At 64.5% G+C, this 27,739-nt stretch overlaps 1 protein-coding gene across 2 annotated transcripts; it reads left to right on the top strand.

Annotated features, from left to right (window-relative positions):
* Positions 1-1,176: 1,176 nt before the first annotated feature.
* CTTN (cortactin) lies at positions 1,177-27,739 on the top strand. 2 transcript variants are annotated; one of them, XM_040971015.1, is made up of 16 exons: positions 1,177-1,256; positions 6,795-6,881; positions 6,971-7,044; positions 9,188-9,317; positions 12,705-12,815; positions 13,563-13,617; positions 14,130-14,240; positions 16,198-16,308; positions 16,597-16,707; positions 19,246-19,301; positions 22,099-22,168; positions 22,824-22,972; positions 25,129-25,215; positions 25,501-25,591; positions 25,831-25,902; positions 26,562-27,739. In XM_040971015.1, exons 2-16 carry the CDS (start codon positions 6,795-6,797, stop codon positions 26,696-26,698), a joined length of 1,452 nt encoding a protein of 483 aa, XP_040826949.1. In that variant the 5' UTR covers positions 1,177-1,256; the 3' UTR covers positions 26,699-27,739. The 2 variants fall into 2 exon arrangements, with proteins under 2 accessions (XP_040826949.1, XP_040826950.1); XM_040971016.1 differs by lacking the exon at positions 1,177-1,256 and adding an exon at positions 4,395-4,455.

The following is a 27,739-nucleotide window of genomic DNA, read 5'->3' as shown; positions in this document are numbered from 1 at the left end:
TGCACCTGCTCACCTGGCTGGGAGCTGGATGAGGCCAGTGCCACGCAGCTCTCAGGCCTTGCACAGGCCTCCCTCTGCCCCACCTCCCACACATTTTGTAACAAACACCTCGGCTTGGGCTTTGCCTGGCAGTGCCATGGGTTGAACCCCGCTTGCTTCACCTCCCATCCAGCTTCCCACTCACACCCACTGAGGCACCTGGCCAGGCAGTGAAGGTGGGCCCCTAGGACACCTGCCGCCCACCCTGGGCGACCCCAGGGGCCAGTCTGGCCTCAGTCTGGACCAGCCGAGGCAGGCTGCTGCAGCCACGCGGGGAGTGGACCAGCACGCGGAAGCTTGGCTTCTCTCTATCAGCCTGTCAAACAGATTACAAAACAGACAAAAAAAGAAGAAAAAAAACCAGCTGAAGGTCCCTGCCGGCCCTGTCCCCGTCCCTCCGCTGAGCCCTCCTGGCTGGGGAATCCGTCCTCCATCTCCTGTGACTCCCCTCGCCTCACGGAAGATCCCCTCACACACGCTCGGGGGTCTCGGGGGTCTCGGGGGTCTCGGGGCGTGCGGCCCACTTCTCAGTATCCACTTAGTGACAGCTGTGAGGCCGCCTGACCGCCTTCAGTGTGCGACCCGCCACCGGCTGAGCCCCGCAGTCTGTGGGGCGCGAGAGGGGCCGGCCGCCCGGGGTCCCCCACGCCTCCTGGGGTCCCCATGCCTGGGGCGCCCCATGCCCAGGGTCCTCCACGCCCCCCAGAACCCCATGCCCGAGGTTCCCCATTCCCAGGGTCCCTCACTCCCACATCGGGGTTCCTCACTCCCAGGGTCCTCCACTCCCGGGGTCCCCCACTCTTAGGGTCCTCCACTTCCGGGGTCCTCCACTCCCGGGGTCCCCACCCTCAGGGTCCTCCACTCCCGGGGTCCTCCACTCCCGGGGCCCCCACCCTCAGGGTCCTCCACTCCCGGGGTCCCCCACCCTCAGGGTCCCCCACTCTCAGGGTCCTCCACTCCCGGGGTCCCCCACCCTCAGGGTCCTCCACTCCCGGGGTCCCCCACCCTCAGGGTCCCCCACTCCCGGGGTCCCCCACGCCCAGGTCCCACGCGGCGCTGCCCAGGGGCGGGGCCTCGCGGGGACCCGGATGAGCCCCGCCCCCGCCGAGCCGGAAGTGGGGCCGGGCGCGGCGGACGGCGAGTCCAGGACCGGTTGCAGGGCCGAGCGGCGGACGGGCGGACGGGCGGACGGGCGGACGACGAGACCTCGGACCGCGGTGAGCTGCGGCGGGCTCGAGGCCGGGCCTGGGCTGCGGTCGCGGGGCCACGCCGGCCCCAAACGGGAAGGAAGCGGCGGTCTCACCGCTCTTCCGCTTGCGGTTTCGGGGCGGGGGAGGCGGGCGGGGGCGGGGATGCTGGGGGGAGATCCGGGGTGCTGGGGATGCTCGGGGAGGCCTGGGGGTGCTGGGGGAGATCCGGGGTGCTGGGGGAGGCCTGGGGGTGCTGGGGGAGGCCCGGGGGTGCTGGGGGAGGCCTGGGGGTGCTGGGGGAGGCCCCGGGGTGCTGGGGGAGATCCGGGGTGCTGGGGGAGGTCTGGGGGTGCTGGGGGAGATCCGGGGTGCTGGGGGAGGCCTGGGGGTGCTGGGGGAGGCCCGGGGGTGCTGGGGGAGATCCGGGGTGCTGGGGGGAGATCCGGGGTGCTGGGGGGAGATCCGGGGATGCTGGGGGAGGCCTAGGGGTGCTGGGGGAGACCCCGGGGGTGCTGGGGGAGGCCTAGGGGTGCTGGGGGAGACCCCGGGGGTGCTGGGGGAGGCCTAGGGGTGCTGGGGGAGACCCCGGGGGTGCTGGGGGAGGCCTAGGGGTGCTGGGGGAGACCCCGGGGGTGCTGGGGGAGGCCTAGGGGTGCTGGGGGAGACCCCGGGGGTGCTGGGGGAGGCCTAGGGGTGCTGGGGGAGACCCCGGGGGTGCTGGGGGAGGCCTAGGGGTGCTGGGGGAGACCCCGGGGGTGCTGGGGGAGGCCTAGGGGTGCTGGGGGAGACCCCGGGGGTGCTGGGGGAGGCCTGGGGGTGCTGGGGGAGGCCTAGGGGTGCTGGGGGAGATCCGGGGTGCTGGGGGAGATCCGGGGTGCTGGGGGAGACCTGGGGATGCTGGGGGTGCTGAAGGTGCGATCCAGGGGTGCTGGGGGAGGCCCGGGGGTGTTGGGGAGGCCTGGGGGTGCTGGGGGAGGCCTGGGAGTGCTGGGGGAGATCCGGGGTGCTGGGGGAGGCCTGGGGGTGCTGGGGGAGACCTGGAGGTGCTGGGGGTGCTGAAGGTGAGATCCAGGGGTGCTGGGGGAGGCCTGGGGGTGCTGAGGGAGACCCAGGGGGTGCTGGGAGTGCTGAGGGTGAGATCCAGGGGTGCTGGGGGAGATCCGGGGTGCTGGGTGAAATCTGGGGGTGCTGAGGGTGCTAGGAGTGCTGGGTGAGATCTGGGGGTGCTGGGCACTGAGGGGAACCACCCCTGGAATGCTGAAGGAGTCCTGAGGGGTCTGGGACTGGGGAGCCGGTCTGAGGGTCCTGGGGGGCTATGGGTAGTGGCTGCAGCCTAGCAGCGTTGCGATGAGGTTTGTCAATGAGGGTGTGTGAGGAGCCTGGTGGGGTTCAGGGTTCAGGGTCTGGTGGGAGGAGGGTCGGTGCCCCAAGGGTGCTGGCAAAGGGGCAGTGATCCTGGGAAGAAGTCAGTTGTCTGAGGGCGCCAGGGGAGGGTTGGCCGTTCAAGGAGAGAGGGCCTGAGTGAGAATGGGGGCTTGTGCAGAGTGGTCTGTGGCCTGGGAGGGCAGAGAGAGCGGCCTGGGTCCGAGAGGAGTGGTCTGCTGTCACAGGGTCAGGTAGGGCCCTGAGCATGGGTCCTGGCAGAGGGGTCAGGGCTGGGTAGGGCCCCGGGCGAGGGTCCAAGGGGAGGGGTCTGCTGCCACAGGGTTTGGCGTGGGGCTGCGCATGAGGCGGGCTTTGCAACCAGGTCAGTGTAGACCCAACTGCGGGCTGGTTGGGGAGTGCTAAATTTGGAAGCATGCTGCTTCCTGAGGGTGTTGGAAAGGCCGGGCAAGGTGCACGGGAGGGTCTCCCCGAGGGGACTGGCCTGAGCACGCGCTGCAGTGGCCCGAGCCCTCCACAGGGCTAGGCCCCTGCACCCTGGGGTGCCCGTAGCCTCCAGCCGGACCCTTCAACGTGGCTCTCTGCAGGGGCAGGGGGCGGGCATTGCCCCAGCTCAGCCTGCTGTGTGCCTGAGTCACTGGCTGCAGGGCCTTGAGTCAGTCCTGTTTGGAGAAGTGTTTGCCAGCATGCCCGGGGTGCAGGGGCTGTGGGGCCTGGGCCGCAGCTGGCTTACAGGGCACGTCTGCAGCAGGCGCCAGGCGCGGGGGCTTGGCCGCTTCCTGCCGTGGGGCGGGCTGTGCAGCGTGGCCCGGGACACGCCTGGTGGGGAGAGAGGCGTAGGGCTTTTTGCTGGGAGCTCACTGAGCTAATAAGTCACAGATGGCAGCGTCTACGCGTCCTGTTGTTCCTGTTACCCACTGAGTCGTGTGGCTGCCGTGAGCGGCCTGGGAGCCAGCCCGGGGTAGCCACTTGTGTCCTTGCCGTCCCTGTTGGCCCCTTGTGCGTGGCGTGGCACGGGGTGGGGTGCCTGGTCCCCACCCCCGGCCTCTGTGTGCGGAGTCACGTGCTGGACCTCGTGGGCAGGGGGCTGAGTCTGTGGTTTTGGCTGATGCCATGGGGCTGTCCCGACCACTGTGGGGCACGGGCTTAGGAGTGGAACTGCTGGCTCATGGGGCAGGGGTGTGGGCACTGTCCCAGGCATTCCACCAGCACTACGAGGGGTTAGATGCCCAGGGCCTGCCATCACGGCCTGTTGTTGCCGGTTTAGACGGGAGCCCCCTCCCCAGTGCCCCACCGGAAGTAACGATTGTGCCCAGGAAATACACTTATTTCTCAGTCGGATATTTATTTATTTATTTTTAAGACTTAGACTACAGAGAGGGTCTAATAGTGAGTTAGCATAGATTTGAGCCTAGCCCAGCTGCCTGAGTGAGTTTTCATAGGCGTGGACTGGTTACACCAAGTAACTGCTGGGCCACGTCCCCGGTGGAAGCTACGGCAGTTGGGCGGGCAGGGGCGGCAGAGAGCTGGGCCAGGGACTGGACAGCAGAAGAGGGGTGTGGGGCAGGATGGCCTCCCACGCGTGCATACGAGGCCAGGGGCTCTCCCGTCCAGGCGGCCCCGCGGGCGGAAGGCAGCGGTGGGGTGCTCCGGCCGGGAACGGGCGCCGTCCTGCTGTCTGCTCCGTGTCCCTGGAGCTGCACCGTGGCCCTGTGAGGGGGTTTCTTACACTTTTTCATTGCACGGTAATAGGATTTTATTGTCCTTAGTAGCCTCGTGAAATTACAGCACACAGCGAGAACAAAGGACCCAGGAGGCGAGGCGGGCACCGGCAGCAGGCGAGGTTAGTGGGTTAGTCAGAAGGGTGGGGCTCGTGCAGGAGAGCCGGCCTACTTACTCGCCGCGTGGAGCCGGTCTGTGCCGTGTAGTCCTGTTAGGCATGGCTGGTCTCCGAGGCCTTCCGGAAAGGCCCTCGCGCCGGAGTGCCCGTGGGCAGCAGGTGGCCCTCTGGGTCTGCCGCTCCGCACTGTCCTGTGGGTGGGATGCCTTCCTCTTCCTGCTGCCCGCCTGCTGTCGGGCTGTGCTGTGCTCTCCTGGCGGGGTGGGGGACAGGGAAGGGCGCTGCCTTTCCACGCAAGATGTGTTGCCTGTGGCTTGGAAAGAGGAGGCATGGTCGAGAGCCCTGGGCTGGAGGGCAGCTGCCCCCACCCTCGGCCTCAGTCCGGCCCTGTGCAGGCTGAAAGGGCACAAGTGTGTGTGGGGAGCATGCCACGTGCTGACAGCAGGATTGGGGTGCGTTACATCGTGTGAGTGTGGACAAGTAGCTGGCAGAGACCTGCACCCACCTGGAGTGGGGAGTGGCCCCTGCAGGTCCCTCCTCTGTGGCTGGGCCGGGGTGCTGCGGGACCCACGTGCGAGGAGCACAGCGGGGCTCGGCTGACAGGTTGTGCCCGTCCAGGCTGTTGTCAGGTCCTGTGTGGGGGACAGTGGGCAATGAGGTGGCCCTCGGGCCAGGGGCATGGTCACTGCTGCCCCACCTGTGGCAGGTTCCTCGCTGGGGTGCCGAGGCAGGAGGCACATCTTGAATGGGAGCCCTAATGCTCTCGGTTCACCTCCCGTCCCCCTTGAACCTGGCCTTGAGACTTGAGGCCAGGAGACCTGAAGTGGGGTCGTGGGCCTGAGAGCACCTTTGTTCCGTTGTGGCGAGCCTTGGGCACCGTGCTCCAGTGCCCCCGAGATGGAGGGGAGCGTGGTGCCGCTGGCAGTGCCGCTGGCAGTGTCGCACTTCCAGCTTCCTGAGGCCTCCTGGGCTCTGGGGATGTTGTTGTTATCTCCCTGGCAGGTGAGCCAACTTTTCATACATGGTTTCCTTAAAACCCCTGAAAGGTTAGATTTGACCTTTGCAGGCAAGCTCTCGAATCAACCGCAGAGCCGCAGAGCCTCCATTTGGCTAAGTCGTCACTGCACACTCGGCTCAGAATGGACGCTCTGGGATGACACAGGGCACCACGAAATGGCTCTGTTAGGACACCGGCGCCCCAGCGGCTGGGCTTGTTTGGCTGGAGGTGCCGTGGTCAGGGACTGGGCGGAGGCGGGACACCCACTGGGTGCAGTGCGGGGAGGTGCCGTGGTCAGGGACTGGGCGGAGGCGCGACGCCCACTGGGTGCAGTGCGGGGAGGTGCCGTGGTCAGGGACTGGGCAGAGGCGGGACGCCCACTGGGTGCAGTGCCAGGGAGGTGCTGTGGTCAGGGACTGGGCAGAGGCGGGACGCCCACTGGGTGCAGTGCGGGGAGGTGCCGTGGTCAGGGACTGGGCAGAGGCGGGACGCCCACTGGGTGCAGTGCGGGGAGGTGCTGTGGTCAGGGACTGGGCAGAGGCGGGACGCCCACTGGGTGCAGTGCGGGGAGGTGCCGTGGTCAGGGACTGGGCAGAGGCGGGACGCCCACTGGGTGCAGTGCCACGGAGGTGCCATGGTCAGGGACTGGGCAGAGGCGGGACGCCCACTGGGTGCAGTGCCATGGAGGTGCCATGGTCAGGGACTGGGCAGAGGCGGGACGCCCACTGGGTGCAGTGCCGGGGAGGTGCTGTGGTCAGGGACTGGGCGGAGGCGGGACACCCACTGGGTGCAGTGCCGGGGAGGTGCCGTGGTCAGGGACTGGGCGGAGGCGGGACGCCCACTGGGTGCAGTGCGGGGAGGTGCTGTGGTCAGGGACTGGGCGGAGGCGGGACGCCCACTGGGTGCAGTGCGGGGAGGTGCCGTGGTCAGGGACTGGGCGGAGGCGGGACGCCCACTGGGTGCAGTGCCAGGGAGGTGCCATGGTCAGGGACTGGGCGGAGGCGGGACGCCCACTGGGTGCAGTGCGGGGAGGTGCTGTGGTCAGGGACTGGGCGGAGGCGGGACGCCCACTGGGTGCAGTGCGGGGAGGTGCCGTGGTCAGGGACTGGGCGGAGACAGGATACCCACTGGGTGCAGTGCGGGGAGGTGCCGTGGTCAGGGACTGGGCGCAGTGCCGGGATGTCCCACAGAGAACTTGGGTGTCGGGCGCTGATGGCAGCGCTCAGGGCTTGTCTGTCCTCCGGGCCTGGGCGGCTGAGTGCTGGGTCTGTCCCCCTTCCCCCACACGGATGCCCTGGCCGCGGCTCCGGCAGGTGCACGGAACACACTGGTGCTTGTCTTTCAGATGTGGAAGGCGTCGGCAGGCCACACTGTGCCCCTCGCCCAGGAAGACTCGGGTGCTGACGACTGGGAGACAGACCCCGACTTTGTGGTAGGACTGGCTGGCTGGGTCTCGGGGGTGTTCTGGGTGTTTGCTTCATTTTAGGATTGGGTGTCTGACAGTCACGGGTTCCTTTTCAGAATGACGTGAGTGAAAAAGAGCAAAGATGGGGCGCCAAGACCGTGCAGGGCTCCGGACACCAGGAGCACATCGAGTAAGCAGCCTGTGGGGGTGGGCCCGGGTGGGCTGTCACGTGCTGTGACCTTGTGGGGTCGACGTGGGCCGTGCCACACGGGAGCGGTTAGTGAGGCCGGGAGTGGAGTGGGCGCGCTCCTGACGCTGTTTCTGGTACTTGAGCAGGTTTGGGGAAAACGGAATGAAAGGATACATGTGTTATTGGAGACGTGTGTTGTTTGAAAGCATGACAGAGGGGACAGGAGGAGACCAGGCCCTTCCATGCTCTGGCTGCGCCTCGGGAGGCTGGGGTGACAGGCGGCAGCTCCGTCCGGGGCCCCGTGAGCCTGCAGGCCCAAGTGCTCGAGCTGTCGTCCCCGCCTGCCGGGCGGGAATGGGACCCCAGCTGGCCTTCCCTGCCGGGAGGGCTTAAGCAGCGGCTCTTCCACACGCCGGTCCCACATACAGCCATTTGGCGCAGACGCGGTTTGAAGGCCACGGGGAGTTGATGTAGGCCCGTTTGCACGCGCACTGTGAAGTCGAGGGAGTAGCTGCCGTGTGTTCCGTGACCTCTTGGCAGCTGTGTGTGTTCTGGAAACATCTGCCTCCCGCCCTGGGGCTTTGCTGAGCAACCAAGTTCCCTATGAGAGGGGTCCCTGTGGACATCCCGTGCTGCTCAGGTGTGAGGGTGGCTCCCTTCTGGTGAGCCCAGGGCCCCCAGAAGCCACTGGACAGGCAGGTTGCTAAGAGCATCTGGAGACGGGAACCAGTACTGGTGGGGCCCTGGGGTGCCCGCCGAGGGTTTGGCAGGCCGCCCAGCAGGACTTCTCAGCTCTCCCCTTGCCCACGGCTTCAGCACCTGCTGATACAGAGTCAGACTGTTTCAGGCTCTGGCTCCGGCTTCCTGCTCCTGAGGCCCTGGGAGGCGGCAGGGAGGGTCCACATGGGAGGTGCAAGTGGAGTTACTTGTGTCTCCTGCCTGGGCCCGGCCTGACTATGGGGACGATTGGAAGAGTGAACCAGCAAGTGGGAGCCGGGTGCCTGGCTGTTTTTTGCTCTGCTGGGCAGGGGGTAGGCTTCGGGCCGGCGTATGGTGGGACAAGGAGAGTGGGCCGCGGTGGTATGCGCTGCCGTGCCGGCCATGTGCTTCTCCCTGGCCGCTAACGTGGGGCCTTTCCCTTCTCTCTGGGGAGCTGGGTGATTTCCAGGCTGCTTTCCTGTAGTTGTGTGGTGTTGAAGGTGTGGACCTGGTGGCCTTGGACGGGGCAGCTGCGTGCCAAGCTGGCATGGTGACTGCTGTTCCCAGACCTGGCGTGTCGTGACCTTGTCTCATGATGTGTCCCACTGGCTGTGTGGGTGTGGAAGGGAAGAGAGTTTTAGTAGGTGACTTGTGGCCTCTGGGCGTTGTTGGGGTCCTGGCTGTGTCCCCATGTCCCCTGGGGTAGGGCCTCTGGGCGTTGCTGGGGTCCTGGCTGTGTCCCCATGTCCCCTGGGGTAGGGCCTCTGGGCGTTGCTGGGCTCCTGGCTGTGTCCCCATGTCCCCTGGGGTAGGGCCTCTGGGCGTTGCTGGGGTCCTGGCTGTGTCCCGTGTCCCCTGGGCTCCTGGCTGTGTCCCCATGTCCCCTGGGGTAGGGCCTCTGGGCGTTGCTGGGCTCCAGGCTGTGTCCCCGTGTCCCCTGGGGTAGGCCTTCAATCATGCCAGCAGTTTCCTGAGCCGTTTATTGGGAGGGACAGAAGACCTCCTCCACTGGGCGCCCGGTTCATGTCTCAGTGGAGCTGCCTTGGGGGTGTTGGGTGGTTCTCGGGTGTTGTTCCATTGATTAGTTCTGCCTGTTTGAAACACATGGGAGGAGGTGTCCCAGCTGCTTACTCCCCAGACACCTACAGCGGGCAGGGCTGGGCAGGCCGAAGCTGGGGGCCTGCGGCTCCCTCCGAGTCCCCCTTGGGTGTCTGAACCGTCACTGCTGCCTTCCATGGCAGGGAATGAGACCAAAACTCAAACCCTGGCACTTGCACAAGGGGTGCTGCGTCCCCAGCAGCGGCTGACCTGCTGTCCCCTGCTGCTGACCTGCTGGGCGCCAGGTTGGGAGACCCTGCAGGTGGCCGCAGATCCAGCCCGTCCTACCCCTGAGGCAGGCCGGGGACGGGCCTATCCCTGACGTCCCTCGGCCTCTCCCCTGCAGCATCCACAAGCTGAGAGAGAACGTGTTCCAAGAGCATCAGACCCTCAAGGAGAAGGAGCTGGAGACGGGGCCGAAGGCCTCCCACGGCTACGGAGGCAAGTTTGGCGTGGAACAGGATCGGATGGACAAGGTGGGTGCTGGCAACCGTTTCTGCCCAGGGCAGGCTGGGGTGCACGGCGGGCAGGGTGAGCAGTGGGCAGGGCAGGCTGGGTGCACGGCGGGCAGGGTGAGCAGTGGGCAGGGCAGGCTGGGTGCACGGCGGGCAGGGTGAGCAGTGGGCAGGGCAGGCTGGGGTGCACGGCGGGCAGAGTGAGCAGTGGGCAGGGCAGGCTGGGTGCACGGCGGGCAGAGTGAGCAGTGGGCAGGGCAGGCTGGGGTGCACGGCGGGCAGAGTGAGCAGTGGGCAGGGCAGGCTGGGTGCACGGCGGGCAGAGTGAGCAGTGGGCAGGGCAGGCTGGAGTGCACGGCGGGCAGAGTGAGCAGTGGGCAGGGCAGGCTGGGTGCACGGCGGGCAGAGTGAGCAGTGGGCAGGGCAGGCTGGGGTGCACGGCGGGCAGAGTGAGCAGTGGGCAGGGCAGGCTGGGGTGCACGGCGGGCAGAGTGAGCAGTGGGCAGGGCAGGCTGGGGTGCACGGCGGGCAGAGTGAGCAGTGGGCAGGGCAGGCTGGGGTGCACGGCGGGCAGAGTGAGCAGTGGGCAGGGCAGGCTGGGGTGCATGGCGGGCAGGGTGAGCAGTGGACAGGACAGGCTGGGTGCACGGTGGGCAGAGTGAGCAGTGGGCGGGACAGGCTGGGGTGCACAATGGGCAGAGTAGGGCGGGCAGGTTGGGCTGGGGTGCGTGGCAGGCAGGGTGGGCTGGGCCAGCTGGGCCGGGGTGCGTGGCAGGCAGGGTGGGCGGGCCAGCAGGGCCGGGGTGCGTGGCAGGCAGGGTGGGCGGGCCAGCAGGGCCGGGGTGCGTGGCAGGCAGGACGGTCTGCTGGCACAGAGCAGGTGCAAGTCCAGGTGACTGGGATGAGATCTGCCTACGTCATGAGTGTAGGGAGACCCTGGGGGCGGCTCCCGGCTTTGTGGGGCAGAAGCACCTTGGCTACTGCTGGTCTTGTCCCACTGCCCACAGTGCCAGCTGGCAGCCCAGGTTGTGCCAGACTGTACCTGAGAGACGTGCCTGCCCGCTCGTCCCCTCACAGGGGAAGTGCTGACACCTTCAGCATCATCAGCCGTCACCGAGTGTAGCGCTGGTGCTGAGGCTGTGCCAGGCTTGCTTCCTGTGCCCCCTGAGGGTCTGTGGGCACGGGTCGGCCTCTCAGGCCAGGCCAGCTGGAGCCTGACTCCCAGGCCGACTGATCCAAGGCCCAGATGGGACGCATGTGTTCTGGTGGCAAAGGCTGGGGACTGGCTTTGCCCAGCGCAGCTCTCCCAGCCTGGCAGGCTATTGCCCCGGGTCTGAGCCACGTGCAGTCCTGCGGGCCTGACCGCATCGCCTTGCCTGTGGATGGGAGCGATGGGCTGATGGTGTTGGGTTTTGGTTGGTAATTTCAAACCTCTGCCCTCGTATGTGGGTCAGATCGAATGTCTGAGCTGGACCTGCCGGGACCCTGTGTGTCACAGTGAGCCAACACCTTGCCTCGCCCTGTTCCCCAATAGAGCAGGCTGGCAGAGAGGACCTGGGCATGTCCCGAACCCCAGAAAAACCTTCCTATATCCCTTGAACCGTCTCCATAGAGACATCCTGATGCTGAGGGCTGACAGGGAAAGATGAGCCCTGGCCTCTGGAATGCCAGCTTGGGGGGGGTGGGCGGGCAGATCCCTGCGTGTTTAGGGCAGGAGGGGAACTGAGAGGTGGGGCCCTTGCCACGCAGTCAGGGTCTTGGGCTCACCAGAACCATACGCTGCTCAGGACGGCAGGCCTGCACCGTGCAGGAGACCCCTGGGATGGTGTGAGAGAGCCCGGGGTCCAGCCCTGGTGCTGGCTTCCGAGCTCGGAGCACGGTGTCCCGGGTGTCCTGGGCTGGAGGTGGCCAGGGCTGCCCTGCTGGCCTCTCTGGCTGTTTCCACGGCATCCACAGTACAGCCCCGACGCCCTCAGCTTCCAGCCTGGGCCGGAGCGTCTCCAATTCCGGGTCGTTTTATTAGTGTAAGGTCCGAGGCAGATGAATCCAGTTTATTGCTGGAAACGTTGGCAAGCTGACTCTGGCCGTGGCTCTGGAATGCTTGTGGCTTCTTTCCACTGGAAAGCCTCCAGGAGGACCTTTGTCAGGGCCGCCTCTCACTGCTCCTTCTCGCTGGGGTTTGGCTTAGGCGCTGGAGGCTGTGGCTGGCTGGCTCTGTCACTGAGTGTTCCGTGGGCGAATGTGACTTGGTCGTCCACTGGTGCCCTCAGCGCCAGGGTGGGGCACAGGGAAGAAGGACCTCAGCCCCCGAGTGTGGAGTGGCACCTGCTGGCCCGTTAGGGCTGAACAGACCCTGCAGGGCCTGCTGGGCTGGGCTGGGGCCGACCTCCGTGATGGCCTGGGCCAGGACCGGCTCTCGCTGTGCAGGCAGCCACAGCTGGGGCACCTGCCAGGTGGACTGCTTCTTGCCCTCATTGACCACATGGGCACCAGCACAAGGGCATCAGGGCTCGAGGGGTAGAGGGTCTGTGGCCAGCAGAGAGCTGGGTGGCTAAGACACAAAGGCAGCCGGAGATGCCGTGGTGACACAGCCGTGCCGTGGCTGGAGAACTTCCTTGTGGAAGGCCCTGGACAGTGGCCGTGCTCTGCTGACCTCATGGTGGGGCTCTGCTGGCCTCTCTGGGTTGGCCTCCTTCCTGCCTCAGGGCCACGCAGTGAGCAGAAGGGCCCCAGGCCTGTGTGCTTACGGAGGGCAAGGTGCTAGTGACCCTAGAGTGAGCACACCCTACCTGCTTGGTGTGCCTGCTCGGCAGAGGTGCCGTGGCACTGTGGTACGTGTGTTGGAGTGGCTGACAACTGGGGTCACAGTGTGCAGGGTGCTGTGAGCGCAGGGTGCTGTGTGCTGACTGTGTCACAGTGTGCAGGGTGCTGTGAGCTGACTGTCACAGTGTGCAGGGTGCTGTGTGTGCAGGGTGCTGTGTGCTGACTGTGTCACAGTGTGCAGGGTGCTGTGAGCGCAGGGTGCTGTGTGCTGACTGTCACAGTGTGCAGGGTGCTGTGAGCTGACTGTCACAGTGTGCAGGGTGCTGTGTGTGCAGGGTGCTGTGTCTGCAGGGTGCTGTGAGCTGACTGTGTCACAGTGTGCAGGGTGCTGTGTGCTGACTCTGTCAGGGTGTGCAGGGTGCTGTGTGTGCTGACCATCACAGGGTGGCGCTCTCTCCCTAGGCAGTGTTGCCGACCTCTGCGCATCAGCCTTGGTTGGGCTGCTTGCGCATTCAGGGTGTCTGGCAGGGGCAACCTTTGGGGCACCAGGGCTGGCAGCCACTCTGAGGGGCAGTGCCCGGGACCCTTGGGGTGGCCGTGCCCGTGGAGTGCACGCCCAGTGCAGTGTGTTTGGCCTTGTTGCAGTCCGCCGTCGGCCACGAGTACCAGGCAAAGCTGTCAAAACACTGCTCGCAAGTTGACTCGGTCCGGGGCTTCGGGGGCAAGTTTGGGGTGCAGATGGACCGCGTGGATCAGGTGAGTGGTTGGCAGGGGGCTGCCTGTGGAGCCTGGTGCCTCCTGTGCTGACCGTGGCCACCCCACAGCTGCCCCTGGGCCCTCGTGGCAGCTGGCGGCTGTGTCCCCACGCTGGGACTGCCCGGGGGCCTGCATGTTGCTGGCCACTCCTCAGGTGGTCCAGGTCAGCAGGACGGGGCAGCGAGGGCGGTCGCATTCTCTGTGCAAATGTGGGGAGCTAGGCCACGGGCGAGTCCATCCTACAGAACATGACGCGGCTGACGTGGCTGTCCCTGAGATAGCAGATCCAGTGTGGCGTGCTATGGCCGCAGTGCGTCAGCTGCGTCACCCGCAGCCAGCCTTGTGCTGGGACGGCAGGTCGCCACGGCACAGTGCGGCCTGTGTAGTCACAGCACTTCAGGGCTGCAGTGCTTTCCTTTGACCTGCAATTGGCTTGGGGAACCCCCCAAACTAGCAGGGTTCATGTTTTCAAAAATGTCACATTTTTCTGGATTCAGAGATGGCTTTGGAGGCGTGTGAGGCTGCGTTTCTGTGGCGGGAGTGTGTGTCGTGGGGAAAGTGCTGCTGGGGCTGCCTCGCCCCGTGTTGGGGTGGCGGGCTCGGGCCCCTTGCTGCCCCTGCGCGGGAGCCCTGGCTGCGGTAGCATCGCTGGGTGACAGCGTCCATGCTTGCCTCTTGCTGTCTGGTTTACTGCTTAAAGACATCAATAAAAACCAAAACGTGGGCTTCTCTCTTCGTCCCTTGCAGTCTGCTGTCGGCTTCGAATACCAGGGGAAAACGGAGAAGCATGCCTCCCAGAAAGGTGAGCGGGCACGGGCAGGAGCTGGTGGCCGCAGCCGGCCTGCCCGGAGGGGAGCAGGAGGCCTGCACCTGCGGGGCACCTACGGGGTACTGGGCGCGCTGACGCTGCCACCGGAGCAGTCAGTTCTCTGTCTGCTGACCGGAGCCCGCTCCCCAAGGGTAGAAGCCAGGCTGGCTGCATTCTCATCCTGTGTTACAAGCATGGCCTTGACCTTGGCGGTGACCTTGGGGTCTGAGCCTTTCTGCGAGGGGAGGTGTCCTGGCACGTGCTTTGTGCTCAGGAGACCAGCTGCACTCAGGTGCCGCGTGCGGGGCAGCAGCGCAGGGGCGATGAGCCGGCCTCGTGACTGGAGCAGTGGCTCCTCGCCTGGCAGGTCTGCCCCGTGGCTCCTGGCCCACTGCCTGCCACCTCACGGTGTGCCTGGGTGCCAGGCCTCAGCAGCCACAGCTCGGGGACACCAGAGTTGCTGTGCGTGCGTCCTTACCCGGGCTGACCGCCTGCTGTCTCCTCAGACTACTCCAGCGGCTTTGGAGGCAAGTATGGCGTGCAGGCCGACCGTGTGGACAAGAGTGCCGTGGGGTTTGACTACCAGGGCAAGACGGAGAAGCACGAGTCACAGAAAGGTGAGGGTGGGCCCTGCTGCCTCCCTCCCTGCGGGCAGACCCCTGCACGGCCCCGCTGCCTCCCTCCCTGCTGGCAGACCCCTGCACGGCCCCGCTGCCTCCCTCCCTGCAGGCAGACCCCTGCACGGCCCTGCTGCCGCCCTCGCTGCAGGCAGACCCCTGCACGGCCCCGCTGCCTCCCTCCCTGCGGGCAGACGCCTGCACGGCCCTGCTGCCTCCCTCCCTGTGGGCAGACCCCTGCACGGCCCCGCTGCCTCCCTCCCTGCGGGCAGACCCCTGCACAGCCCTGCTGCCGCCCTCCTCGTGGGCAGCTCCCTGCACGGCCCTGCTGCTGCCCTCCTCGTGGGCAGACCCCTGCATGGCCCCGCTGCCTCCCTCCCTGCGGGCAGACCCCTGCCTGCACAGCCCCGCTGCCGCCCTCCTTGTGGGCAGACCCCTGCACGGCCCCGCTGCCTCCCTCCCTGCGGGCAGACCCCTGCACAGCCCCGCTGCCGCCCTCCTCGTGGGCAGACCCCTGCACGTCGAGGCTGTGGGGCCTCCCGTGCAAAAGGAGGACCCGCTGTGCTGTAGGAGGTTTCTGTCTGCCCCACATTGCTGCTCAAGTGGACACTCGCTGCTTTCAATCGGCCCTCACACAGCCGTGGCTGGAGGAATCCGTGCGTGTATGTGGAGTTGCTGGGTCCCTGTGTGTTGGCTCTAAAATCCCGCTGCGCCTGCTGGCTGGGTCTCCTGAGCTGTCCCGGAGGGCACAGGTCGTGCTGTGGGTTGCCATCCCTTGGCTTGCATTGTTGGCATGTTTCCATTTTTGCTTTAAAGATGTATTTATTTGTATTTGAAAGTCAAGTTAGAGAGCAGAGACAGAGACCTTCTGCCCGCTGGTTCACTCCCTAAATGACAGTAGTCCAGGCTGGGCAGAGCAGGAGCTGGGCTCTCCGTGCAGGTGCAGGAGCCTGGGCGCTGGGCCCGTCCTCTGCTGCCTTCCCAGGCATGTCAGCGGGGAGCTGGACGGGAAGTGGGGTCTCTAGGACTTGAACTGGTGCCCGTGTGGGATACCAGCTTGATTAGAATGCATTGGCTCTCACCCATGTGTTTCAGATCTTAAAAGTAATTACCATCATTTGGAAATAATTTCTAACCCCACCCCGAGGCCTTGGCTGGCTTGCCGTGGAGCCCACCTGTGCTGCCTACTGGGCTGCCCGCTTGGCTTGGCCCTCCCCTGGCCGAGCACAGACCCCACTGTGAGGGTGCATGGGGCTCCGGGGATGCCTCGGCTCTGGCAGCACACAGCACCGGGGCGTGGCCGGCGGGGCTCCACGCCCTCTCACAGGCTCTGCTTTGTGTGTCTCGCTCCATTGCCGTATCCATGAGAGGCTGGTTCTTTGAGAGAATAGAGCTGGCATATTCTAGAAGATTCCCCAGTGTGTGCTGTTTGCTGGAGGGGCCTTGCCCCCTCTGCATGTTTGCCTGCAGTGGCTGAGCTCCTGCGTCCGCCTGTCTCTGTGTTGTCCTGGGAGATGTTGTCTCTCGTGTGTCTTAGGGCAGGCCTGGGCAGCCCCTGTCGTACCTTGAGCAGTGCGTCTCCTTCAAGGCCGAGAGACCCTCAGCCTCCACGCTGGCTTCAAGGCTGATCTTTTATTTAAGATTTATTTTTATAGGAAAGACAGATTTATAGCAAAGTAGGAAGACATCAGCAGGTTCACTCCCCAAATATATGCAATGGCTGGAACTCAGCTGATCCGAAGCCAGGAGCCTCTGCCAGGTCCCCCACAAAGGTGCAGGGTCGCAAGCACCTAGGCCATCCTCGGCTGCTCTCCCAGGCCACGAGCAGGGAGCTGGACGGGAAGTGGAGCAGCTGGACACGAACTGCAGCCCACAGGGGCTGCTGGCGGAGGAGAAGCCAGTTGAGCCACTGGCCCCGTTCATGGGTGATTTTGAAATACCACCTTCTTGTTTTCAGATTACTCCAAAGGTTTTGGTGGCAAATACGGTATTGACAAGGACAAGGTGGACAAGAGTGCCGTGGGCTTCGAGTACCAAGGCAAGACAGAGAAGCACGAGTCACAGACAGGTACCTGCGGGGCAGGCGTGCACAGGGGGTGAGGTCGGAGCTTGGCCCCTGCCCTGGGGTGTGCCCCAGATGGCCTTGTCTGCCGGTGCTGAGGCCGTGTGCCCCGAGCGCAGGCAGAGGCCCTGCAGGGTCCACTCTGAGGGTGCAGCTGAGGGCATCTTCCTGGGCACAGTGTCCGCAGAGGCCTGGCAGGGCAGGGCTGGGTGAACTGTGTGTGTTTAACTGCATCCGACACGCACCGCGCTGGGACTCGGCGCCCCGTGACGCTGGTTATCCTCGTGTCTGCAGACTATGTGAAAGGCTTCGGGGGAAAGTTCGGCGTGCAGACAGACAGACAAGACAAATGCGCCCTGGGTTGGGATCACCAGGAGAAGTTGCAGCTGCACGAATCCCAGCGAGGTACGTCCCGGCTGTCGAGGTGGCTCCTGCGTCACGTGATGCGTTGGGCTGTTTTGTCCTCACCATTCCAAGTTGTCCCGTGCCTCCTGTGGTCTCACAGCCCTGTGCCAGTGATGCACCATGTGAGGGCTGCACCGAGACCAAGGGCCTCCTGGGCGATCCTTGGGACTGCTGACCAGGCCGCGTGACCGTGGCCTCCGGCGGGGTGGGGCCGGGCCACGCAGGCCCCTTTGCGCCTCACGAGATTCTCTCCACACACAGAGACGCCCGCTGTCGTCTGCAGCGTGGGTAGGCCCCCGAGCAGCCTTGCAGCATGGAGTGGCTTGGCTGAGCTGTTCAGGATGCGGCGTCCAGTGTGTGTCTGAGTCGGGGTGGGGTCCGCCAGCCCCGCTTTCTGGAAGGACAGACTTGGTCACCCCACCTGCTTGTACGAGTCTAACCCGACGCGTGTTTCCTGTGTTGGTTTTCGTCCCCGCTGTCGCGTGCGGAGTTTCAGATTACAAGCCTGGCTTCAGAGGCGGGTCTGGTGTTCAGTCTGAGGCAGGACTCCTCTGCGGTCAAGCTCGGTCCCCGCCCGCCCCACCTCCTTCGGTGCAGCCACTTCGAGCACAGACTCGGGGGCCACCGTGGTGCAGTGTCCTTGGCCAGCCAGCTGCCGCGGCCAGGGCTCTGGGCAATTTTTTTTTTAAAAGATTTATTTTATTTTTATTGGAAAGGCGGATATACAGAGGAGAGACAGAGAGGAAGATCTTCTGTCCAATGATTCACTCCCCAAGTGAGCGCAGTGGCCAATGCTGTGCCGATCCGAAGCCAGGAGCCTCTTCCGGGTCTCCCACGTGGGTGCAGGGTCCCAAAGCCTTTTGGGCCGTCCTTGACTGCTTTCCCGGGCCACAGGCAGGGAGCTAGATGGGAAGCAGGGCCGCTGGGATTAGAACTGGTGCCCATATGGGATCCCGGGCGTGCAAGGCGAGGACCTTAACCACTGCGCCATCGCACCAGGCCCTGGGCAATTTTTTTTTTAAAGATTTTTACAATTTATATTTGAAAAGTAGAGTCCCAGGGAGGAGGAGACGCACACACACACCCTCCGTCTGCTGGTTCACTCCCCAGGTGGCCACGACAGCCAGAGCTGGGCTGAGCAGGAGCCAGGAGCCGCCTGAGGGTCTCCCATGTGGCTGCAGGGCTTGCTGACACAGGCCACCTCTTCATGTTCTCCCAGGACCTTACTAGGAAGCTAGACAGGAAGTGGAACAGCCAGGGCTCGGATTGGCACCCATAGTTAGAGGCTTACCCGTAGTCAGAGAGCCGACCCAGCTGGGGTATTTTAAACCCAGTTTATGCTTGAGAGAGGTGAACTTGGAACTGGAATGCCGTTGTGACCTTGGGATTTGTGCTGGGGTGACGTGTTGCTGGTTGTCATCCCAGCTCCCATAACGTGGCCAGTTCTGGGGTTGGGGACCCTGGTCTCGCAGCAGCTTGCTGTGCAAGCATGGGTTACTGTTGGTTATGTCACTGTGACCAGGCCAGGTCCCACTGCCTTCAAGAGGGAGACAGACATCTAGCTGCGCCATCCCAGTGGCCAAGGCACAACAGGCCTGGAGCCCCAGGGGTGGCCATGGCCGTGTCTGGGTGCTGTCGGCCTGGAGCCCCAGGGGTGGCCATGGCTGTGTCCGGGTGCTGTCTGCAGGCCTGGAGCCCCAGGGGTGGCCATGGCTGTGTCCGGGTGCTGTCTGCAGGCCTGGAGCCCCAGGGGTGGCCATGGCTGTGTCCGGGTGCTGTCTGCAGGCCTGGAGCGCAAGGCGTGGCCATGGCCGTGTCCGGGTGCTGTCGGCCTGCAGGCCTGGCTGTAGGCTTGCTGTGTGCGTGTCAGGCGGTGTGCGGGGAGGTTACTAGTTGTCTGTGTTGGGTGTGCGGAGGCTGTTTTCCTGTTGTGCAGGTGTGCAGGTTCTTTGAAAAGTTCATGAAGTTCATGGAGAACAGAACGAAAAGACGTTTATTTTAATTCCGAGAATTTGTGAAGCCCCGCGTGGTGTCCTCATGGCACACCCTTTCCAGAGTTCCTCCTGAGCTCGTTGTCCTGAATAGGGTCCCTGCAGGCCTGGGCCTGTGCAGGCAGCTTGTAGCACAGGTGTGGGGTGGGCGGGACGCCTGCGTGGATGTGTGGCTGGGAGACGATCCACATAGCGTTCTTTGTTTCTGAACCAATCCGTGACCGAGCCTCTCAGTGCCCAGTACTACAGCACCCAGGAAGCAGATGAGAGTGGGCCCTGCTGGTGTGCCAGCTGAGTGCTGCATGGCCCAGGCCTGCCCCGTGCCCCTCCCGCTCGCCCCCTGCTGCCCTGGAGAGTGCCGGAAGCATGGCCGCATGCCCACGGCCCCTGCCTGCCTGCCTGTGCGCTGAGGGTGCGGCTGCCGCAGAACTTGCCATCCGGTGGCTCCTGCTTCCTTGCTGCTGGCTGCTGCGGGCCTGTCGGCATGCGTGTGCCAGCCTGCAGCCGGCTCTGGCTTGCACTGACCCTGTGTTTGGACCCCTTTCAGACTACTCCAAAGGATTTGGCGGAAAATACGGTGTGCAGAAGGATCGGATGGATAAGGTGAGCAGTGCCGGCCCAGGCCTCCCAGGCTTTTCCGGATGTGTGCTGGGCATGCTCCCAAGGCCAGGCGTGGCTCGCCACCATGCAGCTCGGGTGCTGCAGGCCTGCAGGCCAGAGCCCAGGCACGCTCAGTGGCCACTGTGGGAGTGTGGGACTACAGTGACGTTAGCTTAGGCAGCGGTCCTGGCTGCAGGGGTCCGAGGCTGCTGCTTGCACGCAAGATGGACTCTGAAGGCACGGCCCCTGCAGGGACACAGAACACTCCCCAAAAATGCCCCCGAGGACCAGGGCTGGGCCAGTGGAAGCCACGTGCTCCATGTTGCTGTTCCGAGTGATGGCAGTGCCTTTCCAGGAGCTGGGTGAGGAGCAGAGCAGCCAGGAAGCCCAATCAGTGGCTTAGCCGGTAGCTCTCAGCTGGCCGCCCTGCCCCCAGGGGTCTGTCTCAGCCTTCACCGCAGGAGAGGTAGATGCGGCAGGTGGAGGATTAGCCTGTTGCCACCACACTGGCCCCAGTCACTGAGTTCATGGACCGTGTGGGCTGTGTAGTCTCTGTGAGGTGTGTGGGCCGTGTGGGCTGTGTGGGCTGTGTGGGCCTGTGGTCTGTGTGGGCCGTGTCATCTGTGTGGACTGTGTGGGCCGTGTCATCTGTGTGGTCTGCGTGGGCCGTGTCACCTGTGTGGACTGCGTGGGCCGTGTCATCTGTGTGGACTGCGTGGGCCGTGTCATCTGTGTGGACTGCGTGGGCCGTGTCATCTGTGTGGACTGCGTGGGCCGTGTCATCTGTGTGGTCTGTGTGGGCCGTGTAATCTGTGTGGACTGCGTGGGCCGTGTCATCTGTGTGGACTGCGTGGGCTGTGTAATCTGTGGGTTGCGTGGCCAGGGCAGGAGAATCAGGTCAGACACTGTGCCTTGAGGCCGCAGCTGTGGAGGTTCCTACACCCGGTGTCCGTGGTCAGTCTAGCCACGTTGATGCCGGGGAGGGCCACATGTGGGGTGCTGCCCTGTGCCGTCTGCCGGCCCTACCAAGGCCGTGGCTCTTGCCTGGGCTGTGGCCACACTTTTACTGACAGGGTGACTGGTGGGGTCCTGGGATGAGGGATGGGGTCCTCTGTGGTCCCTGTGGTGGTGGAGACCAGGGAGAGAGCCAGCAGGTCCTGGCTGACGTGAAGAGTGTGGCTTGGCATTGGCCGAGGTGCCAGCCTGCCCAGGCCTGAGCGAACCGGGAGTGCCGTGAGATGGAGGCCAGCTGGAGGCAGAGGCGGAGGCTGAGATCATGGGTTCCTCCTGGGGGGAGGCAGCCCAAGGGCTGACCTGGAATGGGCAGAAACTTGGGGTCTGGGACAGAAGGCCTGCTGGCCCACAGGAGGGGGCCTGTCCTGCCACCCAGGCAAGATTGAGGACACGTGGCAGGGTATGAGGGTGCTGGCACAGGGGAGCAGAGGGTCTTGGTGTGACAAAGGATTCGGGCGTGAGGAAGAGCGGCAGCAAGGTTGACCGGGGGAGGGAGGCGGGCATCCCTGTAGATGCAGTGGAGCACACCCAGCCTCCCTAGAGGCAGGAAGTGAGTGTGAGGAGGGAAGCCTGCGGGCAAGCGGGTGGGCGGCCTGTTGCACTGGCCCTGCCCCCTGTGGACGGGGATTGCTGAATAGGTCAAATTCCTGCTGAAAGATTTTGTTACCAGCCTTGTGCAGTTGGGTAGCCAGCCTGGAGAACTTCCTGCGGAGGTGGGAGCCCCTGGGAGGGCACGGGGGTGGGGCAGGCTGTGCAAGGTCCTGAGCGCGTCTCCCTTCTCCAGCCCTTCCCCCACCACAGGATCAGGCCTGGGAAGGGCAAAGCTTTGATCGGGGTGGCAGGGCCAACCCCGGGAGTGCTGAGCCCAGCTCTGGTGGTCAGGGCCACTCTGCCCGGGCTAGGGAAGGGTTTGGTTTTGCTTGGACTTCAGGGAGCCCACCTGGTTACCTGTCGCTTCTGCCCTGCCTCCTGGCTGGTGGGTGATGCCAGCTGCAGGGCTGCATTGAAGAGCCCAGAGCTCTCGGGGGTTCCTGACGCCCCCATGCCCACCGAGGAGTTCCTGACCACAGCCCTCCATGCCCACTGAGGAGTTCTCGGGGGTTCCTGACCACAGCCCCCATGCCCACCCAGGGCGTGAGACGACTTTGTTCAGCAGCAGGAACCACATCTGATGGGGTGTGTCTCTTTACTGTAAAGCAAGCACAGACTTGCGTAGACAGGGGGAGGGCACACTGCTCCCACCCAGCACTGACGATTGGCTGGAAGGCATGTCTGTCTCTTTGGACCCTCCAGTCACGTAGTGGGTCACGTACACACACCGCTGGCAGGTAACGTGGGCCACACCTGACTGCTCAGAGGTGCTTATCAGGGAAGTCCCAGTACAGCTTGTCCAGAACACAGCAGAGGAACTAGGGTGCCGCCCACTGCTCGTGCCTGTACAGCCAGAGAGCTCAGACTGAGGTGATGCCGGGACCACCACTGCCGGGGCTCCTCCGGGATGCGAGTGGCCGTCACTGTTCACACACGGGTGGGCTGGACGTGCCTCTGAGCCCCGGGCCAGCAGGGCTGCGCACGCGAGCTCCCTCCGGGCCAGGTGAGGAGGCACGCAGGGCCCCAGGGCGGTGCCTGAGCACTGGAGGTGCTGTGCCTGGTCTGTTCTGATGTGTGTCGGGGAGCCTGTGGGAGAGCTGGGGTCCTGGGGAGGACTTGGGTGGAATATGCATGCGGGAGCCATGGCTGGAAGTGTGGAGAGAGGAGCCTTCCTGAACCCTGCCCTATTTTGCAGAATGCCTCGAGCTTTGAAGATATCACCAAGGTGTCCTCTGCCTACCAGAAGACTGTGCCAGTGGAAGTTGGTGAGCCACAGGCACCTGGGGATGGGGCCCCAGAGGGGCCTGCCCTGTGCCTGGGGGTGCGCAGCTCCCAGGACACCGCTGGGGGGCGAGAGGAGCCTGCCCTGTGCCTGGGGGGCAGCAGTGTGGCCCCTGGGTGCAGGGTCCCAAGGCTTGGGCCATCCTTGACTGCGTTCCCAGGCCAGAGCAGGGAACTGGGGGGGAGTGGAGCCCTGGAGACGAGAGGCAGTGCTCGTGTGGGAAGCTGCTCACAGGCGGCAGCTTTGCCAGCCCCAGTTTTGGCAGAGTGTAGTGACCCCTTGATGGGAAGCCTGTTGGGCACTTCCCCAAGGCCACGCCTCGCGCTCCGGTCACAGCGGCTTGTTGGTAGATCAAGTAATTGTCCGAGCGTTTGCTCCTTAAGGCGCGGCAGCAGTGTGTCCTCAGGGCTGAGGGACAGCTCCCTGCGAGTGTGACCATGTGAGACTGGTGTGTGTGAGTGATGTGTGTCAGCGTGAGTGACTGACTGCTTTTCCAGGGACAGACGTGCCATGCAGAAGTGGCCTGGGCACCTTTCAGCCTGAGTGAGCGGTGGGTGTGGCGTCTGGGTGAGGGCTTGCCAGCACGGGGTTGCAGGGAAGTGGCCCGGTGTCCTAGGTGCCCTCTTCTTCCTCTGCAGTGACCAGCAAGACAAGTAACATCAGAGCTAACTTTGAGAACCTGGCAAAGGAGCAGGAGCAGCAGGACAGGCGGAAGGCAGAGGCAGAGCGAGCCCAGCGCCTGGCCAGGGAGCAGCGGGAGCGGGAAGAAGCTGCACGGAGGTCGGAGGTGAGTGGAGGGTGCTCGGGGTCGGGGCTCCCCAGGAGTGCTCCAGGCACACCTGCCGTGCTGCAGCCCATGGGGCAGCCTTGGGGGCTCTGCAGAGTGGCCAGGGCTTCTGCCAAGGCTCTTGGGAGCCATGGGGCAGTGGCATCTGGGTGCCGCCCTGGAGGCCATCTGACAGACTGGGAAGCTCCGTGTCCGTCTGGTGGTCCCTGCCTCAGCGGCAGTGGAGCTGCGTGGACCCCAAGAGGAGGCGTGCACAGTGTGGCTGGGAAGGAGGCAGGTGAAACTGCGGCCGGGAGCGCCCCTGTTGGCACCAGCACCCAGAGTTGGACAAGTAATTGAATAGTTCTGCTGCTGCAGCCCCTGGCACGGGGCTGCTTTCCCGAGCTGCGAAGCGTTCTCTCGGCCCTTCCCTGTGCCTGCCCCGTGTTCTGGCTGGGACTTCTGATGCCCGCTGTGGGATACTGCCAGCTCGGGAGCTTAGAGCAGCGTGGGGCGAAAAGGTCTGGGGCTGCTGTCTGCCTCTTCCCCTCCCTGCTGCCAGGGCACAATTTTGCTGGGGCTCCCCGGGCGGGAGAGGTGTGCCCCAGAAGCCAGGTGTGCGTGGGGCTTCTGGTGAGAGGGGACTCTTGAGTGGAGGCCTATGCCCTGTGCCTCTGGGCACCCAGGAGGCCAGTGCCGGGCCAGGGTGGACTGGCGAGAGGGTTGGTGAGGACTACTGGGTCCTGTGCCATGTGTGGGGTGCATGGCTGAACCCCCCAGCCAAAACCCATGCATGCGCTTGTGCCCTCAGGCGCGAAGGTCAGCGGCCCTTGCCAGCGCCCGTCTCCCGGCCGCCCCTGCCCCTTTCTCCATCACAGCTCCTGCATGCCTCCACCAGCTTGTAGAAAGCATGTTTATTTGGAAGCTGGAGAGGTGAGCAGACCCCTGGGTTACTCCCGAGGCCACAGCAGTTGGAGCTGGTCCCGGCAGAAGCCCAGGGGCAGGAGCTCTGCCTGTCCTCCGGCTTGTGGCAGGAGCCCTGGCATGAGCTGTCACCCGCTGCCTCCCAGGGAGTGGTAGCAGGAAGCTGGCTCAGACACAGAGGACCTGGACTGTGGGGTGGTGTGATGATGTCCCAGCTGGTGGCTCACCCACTGTGCCCAGCGCCTGCCCCGATGGCAGAGCCCATCCGGGCACTCCAGGCCCTATCACAGACCCCTTGGGTCAAGTGCAGTCCCATTGCCTCATGGGATTGCGCACACACAGGATCTATGGGTTGATAGCAGCAGCTCTGGGGCCCGTCACTTTGTTCACTGTAGCCCAAAGTGCCATGTTGTCCCACAAGCATAGACTGACCCCTCCAGGTCCTGGGTCTCCTGGCGGGAGCATCTGCTCGCGGTCCCGGTGTTGGCAGCCACATCAGCCACCATGCTGCCACCACTTCGGTGTGACAACCAGGTCCCGTGGTCCTGGCAGTGAGGCCTGGGGAATGCGTGAGCCACATGCCACCTTGCCTCACAGCCGCTGACTGTGGGGAGTGGGGTGCCGAAGACGCTCCCAGAAATAGGAAAGGCCATCGCAGGATGGCGGCTGGCCCAGGGCCAGGAGGCGGGGTTGGTCTCGCCAGCAGGTAAACAGGAAGTCACAGGATAGGCTGATGCCCTCGCTGTGATTATGTCATTGCTACTGGCCTATCAGGTAGCGCCAAGTGGACTACGGGGAGAAGTGATTGGTGGAGAACGGTGTAAAAGCAGCCGCTAAAAGCTATAGGACGGACGAGGAGGAGAAAGATGGGGAAAAGAGCGATGGACAGAACGAGAAGAACGGGGCAGCAGAGAGGGTTAGAAAAGCTAAGGCTTACGGGGAGGAAAAGCAGGGGAACCAGAACGGGGAGAAGCGGCAGAGAGGGGGACAAAAGCAGAAAGGATGAGGAGAGCGGGAAGGAAAGCAGCGGAGAGAGGGCTAGAGAAGCAGCGAGAAAAGCTAAGACCAACGGGGAAAAGGCAGCGGAGAGAAGGGTAGAAACGCAGCCGCTTTGGCAATAAGGGGTCCGGTTGTGGTTCCGGCTTTTCCCAGACCCTCAAGAGTGTGCCTCGTCGTTAGTGTCGCCGCTGGTCGGTGACAACTGACCTGTCCCTGCTCTTTGGGATGTCCAGCCAGAGTGATTTTGATTGCAGGAACAAGCCCGAGCCCAACAGAGTCCTCCAGCGTCTCCTGGTCCTCAGCCCGTGGAGGAGAGGCTGCCGTCCAGTCCCATCTATGAGGTGGGTGCTGCTGTCCGCTGGGGTGAGCGTGTGACCCCAGCTTCTCCGGGCTTGCTCTTTCTGCAGGCGGACACTGGTTGCCAGAGCGAGCCGCTGATGCTGAGTGGCTCGGAGGGGACCCTGATGCCCGAGTGTGGCTCTGGGTTGGCCTCCCGCCTTCACTGTCCCTGTGGCTTTACCTGGAGTGGGCACAGCCGCTCCACAGGGAGCAGGGGCGGTGTGGCTGGGTGGCCACTGCCCTTGTGAAGCCAGCCCTGGCTGCAGAGTGTCCCCTCGTCCTTCCAGGATGCTGCATCACTGCGAGCAGAGCCGGCCTGTGACAGCCTCGTGGGCCCGGACACAGTCGACGAGAGCTCGGAGGGCCACTACCAGTCAGGTGCGTGCCTTCCGTGGGAGGACTCCTGGGGAGACCCCTCACCGTGCTCTCCTGCTGCATGTTTGCAGGGCGCCTACTGTCGCTGTGGGACCTGGCAGGTGCCGCGGGCACGTGTCTGCGGGGCGCCTGCTGTGCCCTGGGGTCTGGCCGGTCCCACGCGTGTCTGCGGGCACCTGCTGCCGCCGTGGCCACGTGCACTGGGCCTTGGCGCCTGCTCAGCTCCCTGTGCTTCGTTGCAGAGGACAACACCTATGACGAGTACGAGAACTCGCTCGGGATCACGGCCACGGCCCTCTACGACTACCAGGCCGGTAGGTGCAGGGGCAGGCGCGTCTGTGGAACCCGAGTGACACTTGGTGTGGTCTGGGGTTAGAGGAAAGTCATCCAGACTCAAAGAATCCAGTGTGTAACACACACACACACACACTGTCGTGTGTGTCCACGCGCATCCCCCATGGCCTCCTGTGTGTGTGTGCTTCCAAGAACTAGGGAACAGTCTCCCCCCAACACTGTGTCCGCGGACAGCAGCCCCGTGGCCTGACCCGGCCCCCCTCCTTCAGGGCCAGGCCCAGCCTGTCCTCTGTGGCAGGAAGACTCTGGGACCCCTGGGGTTCATGTGTTTCACTGTGGTGGCATTGCACACTGTCACCTCAGCCATTCTGTGGGCTGAAGTGGCGGGATTCGACCAAGGCCCGCCTTCCACTGTCACTAGGGCCTATTGCCTTGCGACCGCTGTCGTTTCAGCCACGCTGAGGCAGCGCCCTGCCATGGCTCCTGCCCGTGGCCGCCCACACAGCGTGGCGCCCTCTCTAGCCCCCCGCTCTGTAATGACCTTGGCCCGTGTAGATGGGGCCTTGGCTGAGGAAGCAGAGCCACCCGGGGCCTGCGCTGGGAAGGGGCAGGGTGTGGGTGGCCGAGCAGGACACGGGGCCGCAGGCGTCTCAGCGTCTCCTTGCGTGCTCTCCCGCAGCGGGCGATGACGAAATCTCGTTCGACCCTGATGACATCATCACCAACATCGAGATGATTGATGACGGCTGGTGGCGCGGGGTGTGCAGGGGCAGGTACGGGCTCTTCCCCGCCAACTACGTGGAGCTGCGGCAGTAGCCCCGTGCGGCCCCCCGTGCGGCCCCCCGTGCGGCCCGGTGACGGTGAGGAGGGGTGCTCGTGTCGCTTCTGTACGTGTGCTCTGGTGGCTGACTCCAGTGCACGCCGCGAGATCTGCTAATATATTGTGATCACGTTCCTTCAGCGCACTTGACCTTGTTCTTAGGCATTTGAGGTGTTTTCTTTTTGGTTCTTTTGCCAAATGGACCGTCCTGTGCGGCTGTGTGGGTCCTCGGTCCTCCCCGGCTTGGTTGTGCTTGTTGTCCTGTGCCTGTTGGGGTCCTCTGTCCCCGCCAGGGTGCTGTCCCCAGAGGGAGGCCTGTGGCTCTGTGCGTGGGAGAAGGAGGCTCGCCGGAGAGCTCAGCTCACGCCACGACTCAGGACTTGCTGTGGCCGCTGCAGAGCAGGCATGCAGCCGAGGCCCTGGCCCCACTCCTCAGCCTCCACGCTCGCCCCTCCTCGATGCCCAGCAGGCTGCTGGGCCCGTCCTGTCTCACCCCTGCCAGGTGTCGCCCCGTTGCTTTGTTGCCCCTCCTCTGCTTGTCTCCAGGTGTCGCTGCACCATAGCCTGGCGCTCCGGGTCGGGTTGGCGCTGGCTCAGGGCTCCATGGGCCCCGCAGGCGTGGTCTGTGTGTGTGGCCACGTGGCTGTGGGAGGCAGGGCCCTACCCGATCGTGGACCGCCCAGCGCGCTGTTCTGCCTTGAAGTCATACTGTTGTTGCCAAATAACCCGTTGAATTCTGGTGAACTGTGGCTGCCGGCCCTGCTGAGGGTCCCGCGCACAGGTGGACGGACTGCCAGGGGCCCAGAGCTGCTGGCCCCGGGCACTGCCAGCCACTCTGTGCTCAGAGGGTATGGCTGTCCCAGAGGTTAGGAGGCCGCACGGCTCCCGGAAACCCCTCCGTGCCTCATCTTCCTGAGGGTGTGGTTCCGCCTAATCCTTGCGTTCCTGGGGAGGCTAGGTTTTATATGCAACTTCTGTGTCGGGGTCTGAGGCGCACCTCACAGTCTGATTTTTTTAAATTAAATAGCCAGAATACA

This window comes from Ochotona curzoniae, unplaced genomic scaffold (assembly GCF_017591425.1).
Source record: "Ochotona curzoniae isolate NIBS_2020 unplaced genomic scaffold, NIBS_Ocur_1.0 scaffold_4937, whole genome shotgun sequence".
In the NCBI taxonomy this organism is placed as follows: domain Eukaryota; kingdom Metazoa; phylum Chordata; class Mammalia; order Lagomorpha; family Ochotonidae; genus Ochotona; species Ochotona curzoniae.
This window is presented reverse-complemented; position numbering and strand designations above follow the sequence as displayed.